At 44.7% G+C, this 16,233-nt stretch overlaps 1 protein-coding gene across 2 annotated transcripts in view; it reads right to left on the reverse strand.

The window, feature by feature from the left end:
• Positions 1–275: 275 nt before the first annotated feature.
• CycB (Cyclin B) overlaps positions 276–16,233 on the reverse strand; it is a 116,052-nt gene continuing 100,094 nt past the window's right edge. For both annotated transcript variants that reach the window (XM_065443859.2, XM_065443860.2), the window contains exons 7-8: positions 8,990–9,098; positions 276–617 (exon numbers count right to left, since the gene is read on the reverse strand). In XM_065443859.2, coding sequence (XP_065299931.1) covers positions 519–617; positions 8,990–9,098 — 208 coding nt within the window. In that variant the 3' untranslated portion in view covers positions 276–518. The remainder of the gene's footprint in view (positions 618–8,989; positions 9,099–16,233) is intronic.

Consider the following 16,233-nt stretch of genomic DNA (forward strand, 5'->3'; position numbering starts at 1 on the left):
ATAGGCCAGCTAACGTAGAAAGCCTCTGCTTGAACTTTGTGCAGGGGACGTACCTTCCATCAAAACAATTGGTTTGAAACATTCAATTTTATCGCTGCTGTCAATAAACCAAATCAAGATTGTGCCACGACCTCCCTGGATGGGGATTTTCAAAGAGTGTGTAACCAGACTTGTACTCAAGATTCTATAGGCCCATTCTGTTTCAACTTATTGTAAGGTGTTGCACGCAACTAAATTACTCAACACAACGGTTTGCACCCAAACAGAGGCAAACAATCAGCTGCACTTGACTTTATTTTCAATGTTCATATTTTTGATGCAGTCAGGCGAAAAAAATAAAGTGTGCAAGATGTACAATCAATGGCAGAAAGTCCCACGTGATAGTGCTAGCAGGCAGTGGCACAGTGTCATTTCACGGGCTTTGCCAATTCCTGCACAGGTGACATCCATGCAAAGCTGTAGAAAAAAAAATGTATTCACTGTAGAAGCATGTTCCCACTAAAATCTTCTGCATTTCCTCAGGGCCGGCCGGCCATCACCCGGAGCTTGGCAGCATGGGACACTATCACTGTGCTCACACGTTCCAGCCGGCTGTGCTTGTACTTCTCGTACGGCGCCTGCAAAGAGACAGCAATGTATCAGCCAGTGCAGATACATTGAGTTATTCAATACTGCTGACAGCCTTCAGGCAGCAAAAACAGTAGTGGTACAGGTACCGTAGAATACCATAGAAGCGCCCAGTTTCACACAAGTGCCCGATATAACCATTTCCAAAACTTCAGAATTCTGAAAATTATATGTTAAGCGCCCTCGCGCTCCAAAGAGCAAGCATCAGCTGAAATATTCACTCCACTGCAGTCGCTACAAGACCGCTACGGGCGATGACGAGGATATTCACTTCCTTGCGGTGGGAAAGGAAAGACCGATGGAGGCGATAATGCGGAGTGACAATGAACAGTCCTTGATAGAAAACCCAGTGGTCGCAGGGCTTTTGTGAGACCTTTTGGTAAAGTATGCACGTAGACGGTGTTCCCAGACTTGTGCAATCCGCTAGCCCCATGAGGCACTCCTACACCATCGCCAGGAAGATCGAATTCGTCGTGTGGCACCGCCTGTTGGGAAGGAATGCGAGCTGCACCTCTTGGCATTTTAAGAGAAAAAAAGAACCAAGTGGGACACCAAGTATGACACACTTAGGCACCTCAACTATGGCAAGCAGAAGATGAAGCACGATCTTAATGTCGCATGATCCTTTAAGAGGTGTGGGATCAGTGTCATGTAGGACGGCAGTGAGGGTGGGCACTTGCGCAACCGACTTACAGGCACCGGAAAGCCTGTGGTCTCTTCAAGTCACGCGAGTGTCAGCGACAAAAGCATTGACCTCCTGTTCTGCACCTACTCTGAAGAGTGGTTCGCTGGGTTCAGCAACGATGAGTAGGTGCTGGTGAAACCCATCATTTACCATTTGAAAATAAACGTGCTTTGTTCAATACCGTAACCCTGCCTTGAAGTTTTTCGCTGGTCGCCATCTTGGTATATATTGCTTCAAATGGACAATTACCCATATCTAGACTAGCCGAATTTCCTGTGAAGTGGGGTCGGTGCTTCTGCGGTATATTACAGCATATGAAAATACATGATGAAATACTTACATGTATAACATACACGAACAAAATAAATTGATGTGCTCAGGCATGTTTTTTGTGGCAACAAAGCCCTCTCGTAATAGACTCTTGCATTGGCCAGCTATGGTGCCCTAGCAAATTTCTTGACCACTATTCAACCATTTGCAACATTTCACTCTTATTAGCGGCGAGAATTAGGAGTGGCGCCCTCTCGCGTGTGACGTCACGGCCAGGACGCCGCTCGCTCCGTCTCGCTCGGCGGCCGCGCGCGCTCGTTCCCTTCGTGTATGCTTGGGGTATGGGTGGCTCGAGCCGCACTTATTGAAGGGCATGTCGGCTTCTTTCTGCTGCCATGCCTGAACCACAGTTCCTTCTCCTAAAGCACGTGAGTCAATAAAATTTGGGGCTTGGATATCGCAAGCTATGTAGCGTTGAACGGGGCTACTGGTTTTACAATGCATATATGCGCTGTCTGTCCATAAATTTTGCGTAAAAAAATGTCTGCAAATTCAATACGTGAAGTTGTGTACGGTGCTTGGCTAAACACTTAACATTCCCTTAGAATTTAGCTATGAGAGACATTGCATTTTACATGAAAGAAACATCTCGGTAATTGGCGTCAGCATGTTATCTGTGTTAGAAAGGCATTGCCCAGCGAAGCTGTAATCATGATTCTTATTACTCTGGTGAGTTGTCCTTGCCAAATATGGCCATTTATTAATGCGTAAAAGAAAGAGTTAGCACCCAGTTTTTATGAAAAAGTTTGCTGCTAGTTTCACCCCTCTGAAACAGGCCTCCAAAAAACGAAACGCTCATGGCTGCTAACACGACGGCGCGTCATGTAGAGTATTTACATAGTTTATTCAGACACCATAGTTGCAACCACCTGAGAGACAAGTTTCGTTGTTAAGATCGAGAGCCAATCAATCGCAAGCGATTACATGTTTCACAGTGGCCCTCAGTGGCCTTTATCGACAATATGGCACACCCATCACGCAACGGTAGCACGCAACGGTAGCAACCGACTGTCGGTATGGCCAGGCACACTGTTCGTGAAACCCATCAGTTCACTACAGTTCCTAATTGAAACCATAAAGCATTTTTTTTACAGCTCCTATTGGAATGGCTAAAATATTCTCGAGCTACTACAGCGCAGCTTAGATTGTCTAGAAAAGGAAAATTCAAGCACTTTCTGTCTCTCCATTCTCGATCCAGCGTTGTTTTATTATGCAAACTGAGAACTATTCGCTTCGTCGGTACATGAAAGAGAAGCTCGCCCAACTGCAGGCAAAATAAAGTTTGCTCCTATCCAATCGCAAACATTCATAAAGAAAACACCACAAGACTTGCATATATATTCACTTGATTTTCGACCCTCCACATGGGAATTATATCTTCAATATGTCCCATGCTACTAATGATTGACGCTTCGACTTCTTTCTGGCTGCAGCCATACGGCCCAAAAGGCAAATTTCTCTAAAAAATTTGGGCCGAGCAGCCTGTGTCAGTTCGCCAAACAATGTCGTCATGTATATTCCTCAAGCAAGAAGCACCAGTAAATTTCTCAAGTGAGTTGAACGTGTAGCACAGAAAAGGGAATATATATTGGTACATTCCATTTTGTATTCTGTAAATAGACGTAAGCCTTCATTAGCTTTACTTCAAATTACCACCGCTTAAGAGAAACACGTGCAGAAGCGCATAATTTTAAGAAGCAGTCAAAGAAACTAGTGCTTGTAGAACCTAACTGCAGTATTAAGTCCTCGTTACTGCCGAGCGTTTCTGTGAAGAAACGCAAAAATTCGATATTACACCATGAACTACTCGTCGTGAGCAAACCAGTTTTAACGGATTGTAACTGTTGTAGAAGTCATATATAGCCAGCGTCTGTGACATACTTGTTGCACCGCGGAAGGTATGGTATCATAACTGGATTATTTTCTATATTTTTGCGGTTGTCGATCAAAAACCCTCAATGGGCTGGTCTGCGATCCTTCGGCTGGCACTGCAGCGTTGCCTTCGAGAGCTGCATTGTCGTCTAAGAAATAAGCTCTTTGAATAAATTTTCACAAATGAAGACGTCGTAAAAATATATTTGAGACGACCACCATAAGTACGCAAGCAGAGAGAACTAGGGCGAGCAAATGACAACAACGCAGAAAGCGCCCGGACACCGCCCGAACTGTAGCAGACGACAGGCGCGAGTCCTTGCCCTGACGTCGCGCGAGCGGCGCTCGCAGCGCCCCTGTAGTTCGTTCTTGGGGCTAATACACCTTGCCATGACCTGCCCAACCACACATCTAACCAGCTAGTTGCAGCATACTATCATTTTTCAGTGACACACAACAAAGCTTAAATTGTGCATGGCTGAGTCTTGCTATACCAAATTTTAAGTAAAATGAATTTTTGTAGACAAGGTTCTGAAGTGCTGCAGAATTGTTTTTTTTTTTTTTACTGGTTCTAACAATGCCTCATTATTTTGTATTATTGGCGGTGCCTCCAGGACACTAAGACTACAAATTGAACTGGTCCATGGGTTGGGCCTTGTCGTAGCCTACGCGTGCCAGGGGTGTAATACGATCGGCTGCTCGCTATCGCGGAGAGCCAACATGGAATGCACACTCCCCCTGGCATGATCTGGCCTCAGTGACGCCAGCCCACGAAACACCCTGTTTCCAGCATTGATGTGCCCTTGGGTGCCTTTGGAGAACCTGCGCTGCCTGCTTTATGATAATCTCACATGCTCTTCCGAGGCCTCCGTTTGCCAGTTGTATGCGTCTCCAGGGGCATTACTTCTAAAAAATTCAGTCTATTGTTGCGAAAAAACACCCTGTAACGAAAAAAGTGCTCCACGACTTCTTTAACACCAGTCAGAATCTTGCTTTTTTTTGTACAAGTGCACTTGCCCTTCTCATGGCCAGTGATAAAGGTGACCATGTTCTATTTTCATGTGAATATGCGTGTCACCTTCGTGGGGGTTAATGTTGCATCCACAAAATATAATTGTCACACCCCTCCCTTAAATGTTGAATAACACCCACAGATAACACCTTCAGTCTAACACACATTTGCCGTATTTTCCCACATTATCGGAACACAGTGCGAAAGAATTATATGTCCCATTACGTAACCCGTAGGCGTGACCAAAAGAGTACCAAAAACAGCCGACAGTGCAGAGTAAAAACTCGTCAATCTGAAAATTTTTTGACGTCAAATTTCTCGGAGAGGTTCCTGTAAAGAAAGCAAGTTAATGGCATAAATTTCGGTGTGGGTGGGAATCAAACCTGGACCTCTGGAGTGCGAGATGAGCATGCTTCCCCGACACCACGGCGGCTCCACGGTTCTGGTTAAGTAAACATGTGCCTAGTAAGTGCATCATTCAGGGTGTCTACCAAGTTGACATTTCCAAATTCCCCAAGTTTTCCAGGTTTTCCCTGAGCGCCATTGCAATATTGCCTGAGTGACTTAGAACATTCTTTTATGTCAAGATGGGCTCCCTACATCACGTTGCCAAATGGTGCCTCTAGTAAGCATGTTAAAAAATAAACATAATCCAGTTTCAATAGTAAGGAGTAGTGTATTTTATTCAAAAAGAAAACAGACGGGAGGGCTTAGTAAAATGCACAGCGAATAAGATATCTTCGAAAGAAATAGTAAAACCCATTGCAAATCAAATTGAACATTCTCAAATACGAACAAATAAGTGATGCATACAGAATATTTTCGAATATGAGCTGCTTCTATCAACCGATAGCGAGCTAATCGGTATGAGGCCCGAACTTTATCACAACTGAGATTCTCTCGCAACAGCTGGTAAGTCAACCTCAACTGTCCTGACATACTCTCAGCCCGCGCTCAACACCTCAGTGTTGCGTTTCACTGTTTTAAAGTTTTTTTTGCTTGGATGAAGGACACCTGCATTTCGGCGTCAGCCAACACTTTGCTTTTAGAGTGCAAGCTCCTTCAAAAAAGCAGCGGCATGCTTCCTTTCCCGTTCATTTCTCAATGCGCAGGTTCGTTGCCTTGTTCTTCGGCTGCGCGTTCACCACACGGACTATTTGAAGCATCTCCTTGGACAGTTGTACAGTCAGCGTTTTTTTAGACTCCCTAGGGGCGGCAAAAAGATAAAAAATCTGGCACTCTGAAAAAAAAATGAATGCATGTTTTTAACTGCCCTTACAGGCTAAAATTGCCACAGGCATGTTCGAAAAAGCTCTTAAGGCCTGTCAGTAGACTTATTAGGTATATCGGTGCTCGTACTTTGACATGAGATGGGGGTGCACGCTTGTATAATTAAGGAGTACATACTATGTACCGTGACAATTGCCAGTTCCCACGCTTCTTATGCTTCGTCGCCCAACACTGCTGTACAGAGGCAAAGCTAACTTTCGGAGACTGGCATTACGCAACGCGCTGTGCTCTGCGAGGTTCGAAGCCAATCGCGAGGATGACAAAGGTGGAGTCGGTGCCCTTACTGAGAGCGGCGAATTCTTTCAATGAAAAACACAGCACCGCACGGCAAGAAGCCTAATAGTGAACGTAGAAGCAGCTAGGCCTACCGCTGCCGCGGTGGTGGCTATGGCTGCCGGCGGATCTGCATGCGAGTGTGCCGGTTCGAGGCAGCGAGATAAAATGGTGGTGGTGGCTTTCATTAACGCCATTTAAGACCTGCAGTCAGGGCAATACTATACATTGACTATATTGAGTTTGTGGTGGTGCCGCAATACCGTGCGAATTATCCGGCATGTCCGAAAAATCAGGCGTCTGGAAAATTGGTCTCAACTACTCTGGCAATACATTGTGCCAATGACACGGCGTCGATGACGATTCTTCGCGATTCCCCTGTTACTGGAGAAGCATTACCATGACTTTCGCTCACTTTCAATAAAGTTACAGCTAATTTTCCCTGACAGAAGCACAAATTCCCCGAGTTTTTCCAGTTGGTAGACACCCTGCATGAAATTAATTTGTTTCTAATTAAAGATATTAATCTCAGGCGCAATCTGCAGTGATGCTGCGACGACCAAACATGCAACCCATTCCTCGATCTCGTTGGGCGCGAAATGCATAGCACCGGTTTTCTGCAAATGACAGTATTTTTTTCAGTAACGAACCTTCCATACTGGGGCATGTGCTAGGCGCATACTAGCTGTTTACAACTGGTAACATGTAAATACTTCATTATATTCCTGAATAAATTTAATTGTCTGTTCTTCTCAAAAACAAATTTTTCGCTCAGGCTGCCTGTTTGTGGCAACAATAGAACTACAGTGGTATTTTCCGTTTCTTTTTGTTTTGTTTTTTTTTTTTTGCTATATGAAGCTGAACCCATTAAGCTTGAAGTGCTGCAAGCAGATTACTACAAGGCTTAGAAGTCGATTCTGAATGCAAATATGTAAATAGCACTGCCTTGGCATTGCACTGAGTAAAGTTTCTTTTTCTAATTTTTTTTCAAAACATGGTTTTAGGTCGCTCTGCTTGTTTGTTGTATCAATATATTTGTACCTAGGACAGCTAGAGCTATTCTTTCTTTTGTAGCACAAACACAAAGCTAAATGTACTGAGAATGCAACGCCGAGAGCAGAATTTTTTTCAGCTACAAATTTTTTAAAAATTTACATTTGCATTTGCTCTTATAATTGATACCGTAAACACAGAACTTCAATGGGATGTAAAATGACAAATAATCGCTCAATTTCGAATCTGTTTCCAGCGTTGTTATTGTTATGCACGCTAGTATCCAACTATATGATGTTTACAACTCTCCCTTTAGCAATTAACTTTTAATCGTTTTAACAAATAGAAGGTAATTATTAATTATCTCAGCAACTAGTATGTATATGCAAAATATAACTAGATATTTCAGATAAACAACACTTAATGAGCATATGCAATTTTATCAGACTTCATGTTATCTCAACAACTCGTGTCTCCTCTTAACCGTGCGATTTTTGTTACTTTCATTTCAAATTTTGTATAATTTGAATTTTTGTAGCATTCCCGCAGAATTCGAATTAACAAGCATTTACTGTAGTTTTCTCAGTGTCTGCTTTGTGCGCATCACTCATGGTGCTTTAGTGGTGCTTGGTAGCAGAATTTACACAAAATAGCAACAGCGTTGGCCAAGAGCCAACAGCAACATTTTCATGGGTAGCTCAAATGATGACAACTTGAGAACTGATGGGCGGAGTGGTTAATTTCGGGGCTTTCACTATAACGACCTCTTCAGTGGTACTGAATGATTCTTTATATCGAGACTTGACTGTATGATGAAGGCTTTTTAAATTGCTGTACTGTTACAATAACGCTTCCCATCTGGTCACAGTAAACAGAGGGCACACGCGAAGTACCGAAGCACGGAAGCACAACCAAAGTGGGCGCCCGGCAACTGCTCTAGTCGAACCAAGACAATGATTCCGCCTTCGAGATGAGCGAGCGATTTGGGAAGCCTCGAAGGTCCCTCACTTTCAAGGTAGGCTTCCAGGAAGAAGGTGCACAGCATGAACAGCATGGTGCAGGGAGTGCACTGGCGCGATATTGGATGCCTCAACGGCGTCACTCGAGTCTTTGCAGAATTGTCTGTGCGGCACCATGTTCATTACACCTGTTTCAACAATTTGGAACGACCATCTTTTTACCATGGGAAAAGCTGCACAAGCATATCGGTAGACATGACCCGAGTCGGCGAGAATGCTGCAGTACCCACTGCCATCACACAATGTTGCAAAAGATCGGCGGTTACTACACCATTATCAGGAGATTGCGATTTGGCTGCTCTTCATTTGCAACATTGCGAATTACTGATAACAGCCTACCTTTTGAAGATTGTAATTTCCTCGCCCGAAGTGACATATATAACAACGTGCAGTCATAATGCCGAGCCTGTGATGACAGACCTTTGCAGCATAGTGGCATGCCATAGCAGTTTCCAAAGTTTGCCCATGTGGACAACTAGAACACTTCGCTACGTTGCGTAGAATATAGTCATGTTCTACTGGTAGCAAAATGCATCACAAGCTCTTGAATATGTGGCTGCGCTTGCAATTTAGATATTACAGGTGATAGGAACCAGGCACTGTTCTGAAAGAGCTATACGATGCTGCATTTTGTTCTTTAGATGACCATTTCTAATGTTTGCGGCTATGTATGCACCCGGAACACAAATGACTACTAATACAAAAGAACTACTGATAAAACAACTACATTACGCAGAACTATCGAGTTCATTATAAATGGGTTTGACGTGTATCGCAGTATTGAGCACCAATATCAATCTGACAGTTCAAGAGTGGGACAGTGGATGAACGATTATCGCTCTCTGCTGGCAAAGTTGCACAGATGGGAGGGAACAAAATGAGGCAGACCTTGTGGGTGCTTTCTGGTGCATCGAGGAGAAGTCCCGCCATGCGCTTGATGGTGGGTTGCAGAGCTTCCTCAGTGTAGCGCCCGTAGTACGACATCAGGGCACCCCACCTGTGTGTCAATGGAATGGACCAATGTAGGACTAGTTGGTATGGCATCGTATAGCATGACGCCAGAATGAGATGCGGACACAGGAAAAAAGCTACAAGGCAAACTTGACTATCCACATTCACTCCTGTGTACAACACTGGGGTGTATATACAGAGGCTCTTGAGACCCCGACACTTATCAGCAGGCTCAGACATGACCGTTCCCATATGTAGCAAAAACAAGGGGCGATGGTGCTTAGTACTTGTCTGCATTTCATTCCGGTGCATAGTACACTGTAGTGCAACCAAAAAGAAGGCTACAGGGACCCAGCAATGTGTGCGTGCATCTCTGAACATGTACATGCTTATGAATCACTGGTGTGATAAAAACGAATTTTCATGTACTATCTGGAGCCACCCCGAAGTAGGTCTTGCAAATTATATTGAATCTGTTGGAAACTGCACCACAAGGTTCATTATCGATATTTGTGCAATGGGTGTGTGGAGTATTTGCTTTGAATTGTCATGGAACATTCTTATTCTGTCTAGCCACTTAACATAGTTTGCACCAACACCTCTGTCCCCTATCTTGCACATTTATTCCATGGTATCAGCTTTCAGTCCGACACTGGAGATGAAGCAGTACATTCGTCAAGTTGTCTGGCACGCCAACCACACAGACTTGGAGATCCCCACTTCTGGAACGTTGCCAAATGGCTCGTTTTCTGCGCGAGCTGAAAGTTTGTGGCCAATTACTGTATCTACTGGAACCTAATGCGCAATTTTCTTCCGGTAAAACAGGTCCAACAATTACCGTATTCACTGCAATCACGTTTTTTCAGATAAAATGGGTCCAAAAATTTAATGCACGTTAGAATCGAGTACGAGCCTAAATCTGCGTTACCATATCGCCATCGGCATTTTGAAATGGCCACCTCGTACGCGCTTCAAGCCTAGATGCCATAGCCTCCTCCATGTGCTGTAGTATGTGTGCTTAGGTTAGTCCGTCAGACTTCCCAATTTCTATGTTTGCTCAATCAGCATGGAAGTACCAACTGTGAAAACACACCAAGTTCATCAAGATGCTGCAATTAGAAGGACAGTGATCACGTGTGCATAGACGGAAGGAAATCTGGCCGCATCACGGGTGTTAGGAGTTCCCTGCGATGGTAACGGTCTACGCATCTAGGTGCACTGCACTGTGTTGTCGCTTAGGTTGCATTGAAGAGAGAGGCCGCACTTCCTCACTCGTGTTTTGATAAAAAACAGTTTCCGCAGTAATTGAGTATACGTGTTGATGTTTGCTTGTGCGCCCGTGACACCATGCTCGTTAATTTAGAAAGCGAATGTCTAGATGTTTACACCCCCGATGAAACTACTATCCTTACTTTTGGTATATCATTCTACTAATTTGCTATAGTAATCGACGCTTCGCCTTTGGGGCAAAAGCGCAACTTTTTTTCTCAACTTTAGTGCATTGGGAGTACATCTGTTTTTCCAAATGAGAGAAAGGTGTACTTCTGTATGAAAGAACAAGGTGCGCGGTATTGTAAAGGACTTCCTTTCTTGGGTCACGGCAAACAGGTGCGCATTACAATGGAGGGAGTTCTTTCCCCCCCCCCTTTTTTTTTGGTCACAGAAAATGAGTGCACGTTACAATCGAGTAAATATGGTATCATTTGTGCAAAGACAATCAGGTGCTGCCAGTGGTCAGATGTAATTGAGACAGTTGAATTTCTCCAGCAGGTAGAGGTCATCACGAGCGACAACCCTGAAAAACCAATTATGGCCACTGACTATCAGCTTCAGGCAGCAGAATAAAAGTCAAGCTTCCTGTACAAAACTTTATTAGATGCCACTTCTAAGTTACGAATTTGCTTGTGTCCGCAGAGCCTGCACCACCCAAGAATGTCTGGTTGCAAACTTCAGCGACCTCGTCACCGTCAATACGACATCCTTGTTCTGGATATCTAAACTTGTACGCCGCTATGTATGGCGGACATCACTAAGAGACTAACAAACAGCCACACAATGATAAAAATGTGCTAAAGCCTGCGATTGTGGCAGCACTGCTCAACATCAATATGCACTATCTGATCCACATAGACATTATTGAAGCTGAATTAAGCCATTAATTGAGGCTGACAATGTTTTTATTTAACCCTTTGTAGTCTTAGGCCTTTACCCAATTTGCGGTAGTTCCATTCGGAAGCCATTCTGCACATTTTGGGGACCATGTACAAGAAATGTTTACACGAACATGTTAGGGGATTTATTTGAGAAATAGTTCTCGATACCCTTCGCTGTCAGCGTTACTTCAGCACAGTATGTACTTCTCTAAGCAGTCGCCAGGGTGGATGCCAGGACTTGCACTGTGTCTTGCAGTAGAGAACAGCCTCCTTCGCGCTGCTTTTCTCCTTTTTCTGTCACTGCACAGTCCTTGCTGTTGACATTCGCATTTTTACATATGAACTGGCTTGCAATCCAAATGACCATGCCATTGGGAATTCGCAGATGGGCACCTCTGGTTTTGACTGCATGCCACCAACAAACTATTCAATCAATCAGCTTTCATCGATAGAAGTCTCGGTTTCTTGGTGCCTTCAGCAGCCAACTACATCTTCATCAAAAGGTAGCCATTTACAAGCCATCGTCGAAATGATATATGTAAGAGATGTGTACTGCAACAGGACTCCACAAGAAACTTGGCGCCATCTAGCGCCACCACTGCAAAGCCGTCTCCGAAATGCATGGTGTGCCAGTGCTTGCAAGCACCAAAAAACGCACCAAGCTCGAACGGGGCTTCTCTCGTGCTTCTTTCTGAAGACACTGCACCATATAGTGGCACTGCTGCTAAGTCCACGCACGAGATCCGACGAGAAGCATGGCACTCTGGTGCCTGCGAAAGCAAAGGATTGTTCCTTCCCTTGCCGCCCACTCAGTGGCGCATACTCAGTGATGCAAGTTGGCGAGGGGTTCATTGAAGGGCAGCACACACCCAGTGCGTTCATGGCACAAGCTTGCCTAAAACCAATGCGAAAGGCGTTTATTGAAACATGGCACATACCCAGTGCACTTGCTTCAATTCTGCTAAGCACTGAAATTTGAGGGATCTTTTTCGTCATTGTGGAGTGGAACACACCTAGTTACCCAAGATGGCATCAAAGGTGTTCACTGAAGAGCAGCACATACTTGCTGGCACATACCCAATGAATGAATGAATGTATGTGTCTTTAGTGGCGCAAGGGCCAGGTATGACCAAAGAGCGCCATGACAGTGTTAGTGATTTCGTGGTGGAATGACGAGTTCTGTGAAGCTGATGTGACGTGGCTATAAAGGGGCCTAAAACAGTCGCTGTAAAGTGAGTAAAATCTACGTGCAATAAGATTACGGCGATGACTAATGACGATGCTATGAGCCTTACACTGCATTGTGGAAGAATGACGTGCTATACAAAACATGTAAGATGCAAGAATCGGCTACAGCACAACTGCCTTACCAGAGCCCTTGAAACACAAGGGCCTGGAGGCACGTGCTATACAGTAAAGATTATCACAGCGGCATCCTCTGAAGAGAGGAAGCGCTACGAATGTATGGACTAATAACATGCAAGACATCTCTGAGGAAACCTAGGACTGTATTACAAAGCAGTTCTGGACCAAGAAACATTACAGGAGGAAGGGGGATGTGTTGCCGGTATGCTAAGGGAAAGTGTTTCTCTCAGATTCGGCTTCCCAACACTCCAGGACGTGGAGGACGGTCAGCCTCTCTCCGCATCTACCACAGGTTGGAGGGTTATTTCCGGTGAGTAGAAAATGAGTGCCAAATGTGTGTCCTATTCTGAGACGACAGAATAGGACATCTGTTTGGCGTGATTTTGTTGCAGAGGGCCAGAATCCTAACCGTGGCTTTATCACGTGGAGCTTATTTGTTTCTTCGTCCCACATGCACTACCAGTGGTTTCGCAGTTTTGCAAGAAAGGCCTCAGTTCTGCGACAGGCACATCAGCGATAGGGTTAACAGCCTGTGATGCGATTGACGTGGCCATCTCGTCCGTCACAGCGTTACCCTCGATGCGCCTATGGCAAGGAACACAGAATATAATGATATGCTGGTTACGTATGTATGCTTTACACAAGACTGAATAGAGTTCGTTAAATACTGGATTTGTGTGTATAGAGTGACATCAAGCCTTCACGACACTCAGGGAGTGTGTATACATAACTGCTTTGTGGAGTTTTGATTTTCTTATATGCTTCACAGCAGACAATAGTGTGTAGGCCTCGGCCGTAAAGATACTTGTTTCCGGATGTAGTACATTGGATTCCAAGAAGAATGGGCCGACGGCTGCATAAGACACCCCGGCATTTTACTTCGAAGCGTCTGTGTAGAACGCTGCGCAGGAGTGCTTGTGCTAGAGCTCTAGGAAATGCATTCGGATTTTCATCTCTGGCGCGTTTGTTACTTCTAGAAAGGATATGTCACATTCTACCACCTGCCACTCCCATGGTGGTAACAGTTTGGTTGGATGCATTAAGCGAAGCTCAAGGAGTGGGACATGCATTTTATCACCACGCTCCCTCACACGCAGTGAGAAAGGCTGTCTTACAGAGGGACGATTACGGAAAAGTGCAGCACCATCGTTAACAGTGTTAAAACATGGATGCCAATGCTTTGAGTGTATTTTCAGAAAATGTGAGGCTGATGTAAGTTCTCTGCAGATGGAGTGCCCATTCATTTGATTCCGCGTAAACGCTTTCGACAGGGCTTGTCCTGAAAGCGCCAGTGGCTACGCGGATACCTAGATGGTGGACAACATCTAGAATCTTTAGTGCACTCGGAGCGGCAGAGTTATTTACAACGGCACCATAGTCCAATAGTGATCGAAATTGGGTTCTTATAAACATTCATCAGACACTTCCTGTCGCTACCCCATGTTGTGTGGGATAGAATTCTAAGTTCATTGTCCTTAGACATTTTTCTTTAAGATATTTAATGTGCGGAATGAAAGTAAGCTTGGAGTCAAGTATAATGCCCAGAAATTCGTGTTCTCGTTGATAGGTATTTGACGTCCACACAGTTTAACAGAAGGATCTGGAACCAGGCCTCTCTTTCTGGTAAAAAAAACAAGAATTTTTGTGGGGGTTGACTTGAAATCCACTTTTGTCTGCCCACTTGGACACCTTTTAAGCCCTGTTGTACCTGTATCTCGAACACTGCGAGGTTACAGGATTTCAAGCCGATTTGGATGTCGTCCACGTAGACGGAATAAAAAATGGCAGGTGGTAATGAAGCACGAAACGTGTTCATCTTCACGATAAAGAGCGTACAACTAAGCACACCGCCCTGGGGTACACCAGTTTCTTGCATAATAGATCGCGAAAATATGTTGCCGATATTAATGTGGAAGATGCGATTCAACAAATAGCTTTCAATTATTTTCAGCCTATTTCCACAGATGCCCATTCCCGACAAGTCTCGCAAGATCCCGTAACGCCATGTTGTGTCATACGCCTTCTTTATATCGAGGAATATTGACAAGAAAAACTGTTTATGTACAAATGCATCACGGATATATCCTTCAATGCGTACAAGATGATCTGTTGTCGACCGGCCTCCTCTGAAGCCACACTGATAGGGATTAAGTATGCTGTTGAGTTCAAGGAAATGTATGAGTCTACGATTAATCATTTTTTTTCAATAAGCTTACACAGGGCAGCTTGTAAGAGCTATCGAGCGATAACTTGCTGCCATGGATGGGTCTCTCCCCTGCTTCAAAACAGGGAACACAATCGCTTCTTTCCATGTGTGTGGAAGGTATCCGGCCCCGTAAATAGTGTTGAAGAGTGCAAGTAGTGTAACTTGTGTGTCAGTGTGCAAGTTATTGATCATGTCATACATGACTGTCAGGTCTCGGTGCAGTGCTCTTGCATGAGATCAAGTCAGCTCTCAACTTGGCAATACTGAATGGCCGGTTACACGCTTCGTCGTGTCTGTATTTACGTACGAATGGCTTAAGTTCTATTTCTTTGTATTTAAGCAAAAATTCAGAATAGTGGACTGAGCTCGACACACACTCATGTTCCCAAAGACAGTCTGCCTGGTCTTGCAAGGTATTCCCTTGGTCGTTCACCAGGGTCAAGGGATGGATTTGTTGCCTTGTAACTCTCATTCGGTACGGTGCCATAGGCCCATCGGACACGGAGTTCCGATGACTGAATCTCCTGCAAAATTTAAAACCACCGCGCTCCAGACAATTAACTCTGACAAATTCATTTAGAACTCTCAGTTTCGTTCTTTCTTTAGTGGTTTTTTTTTTTGCATGCGGAGGCCTAGCCGCAAGTGAAATTGGAACCGAAGGTGGTTTCGAGTTTGGCGAGAATGGCATCGGGTCCATGCTGGCTGCGTGCCGCCCCAACAACCGACTCCTGTTCCAAGCACTTCGGCCGCTTCTGCTGCCGATTTTTATGATCCAAGCAGCAGTGATGGCTCAAGTAATGATGTTGGATTGTCAGATTTTAGCTCTGATGAAGTCGCTCCAGCTCAAGTGCCCCGAACGTCAACAGGTGCTCGCGGGTAGGTTTCGTTTTTGAATTCGCGCTGTAACTATACAAAAACGTGCTTCAGATTTGATGACTGCAGTTTTACTTTTGTGTTTAGGGTCTCAATAACCTACGACCAGGATATTTTGCCAAATACACCGCGCCGTATCCAGTTTTTGCCCACGAGACAGCCCGATGCCCGTGTCGGATCAGCGCTGCAGAGCGATGCACGTCGATTCTCCAGAACAATGGATTTTTTCCTCATTTTTTAATACCGAGGTGATCAAGACTGTGTGAGGATGCAAATATGCCTGGATGCATGTTTTGGACCCACCGACATATTCTCGATGCGACGGCTCTTGGGAGGAAGTCACTCCACTGGAGATGCTGAGACTTAATGGGATAATCTACATGGCAGTTGTCGAAGTGCCACGACTGCACTTATACTGGCGAACAACAGGGATATTCAGGAACCTTCCCCCGCAAAATATTATGCCAAGTTTTTTCGCATTGCTGTCATTCCTAAGTATAGGGGATCCAGAAGACTTGGTAGCTGCAGCATCTCTTGGAACGACTTGGAGGGTATCCTGGCTTCTGGATCACATCAATCATCTG

This window comes from Dermacentor albipictus, chromosome 7 (assembly GCF_038994185.2).
Source record: "Dermacentor albipictus isolate Rhodes 1998 colony chromosome 7, USDA_Dalb.pri_finalv2, whole genome shotgun sequence".
Classification (NCBI taxonomy): domain Eukaryota; kingdom Metazoa; phylum Arthropoda; class Arachnida; order Ixodida; family Ixodidae; genus Dermacentor; species Dermacentor albipictus.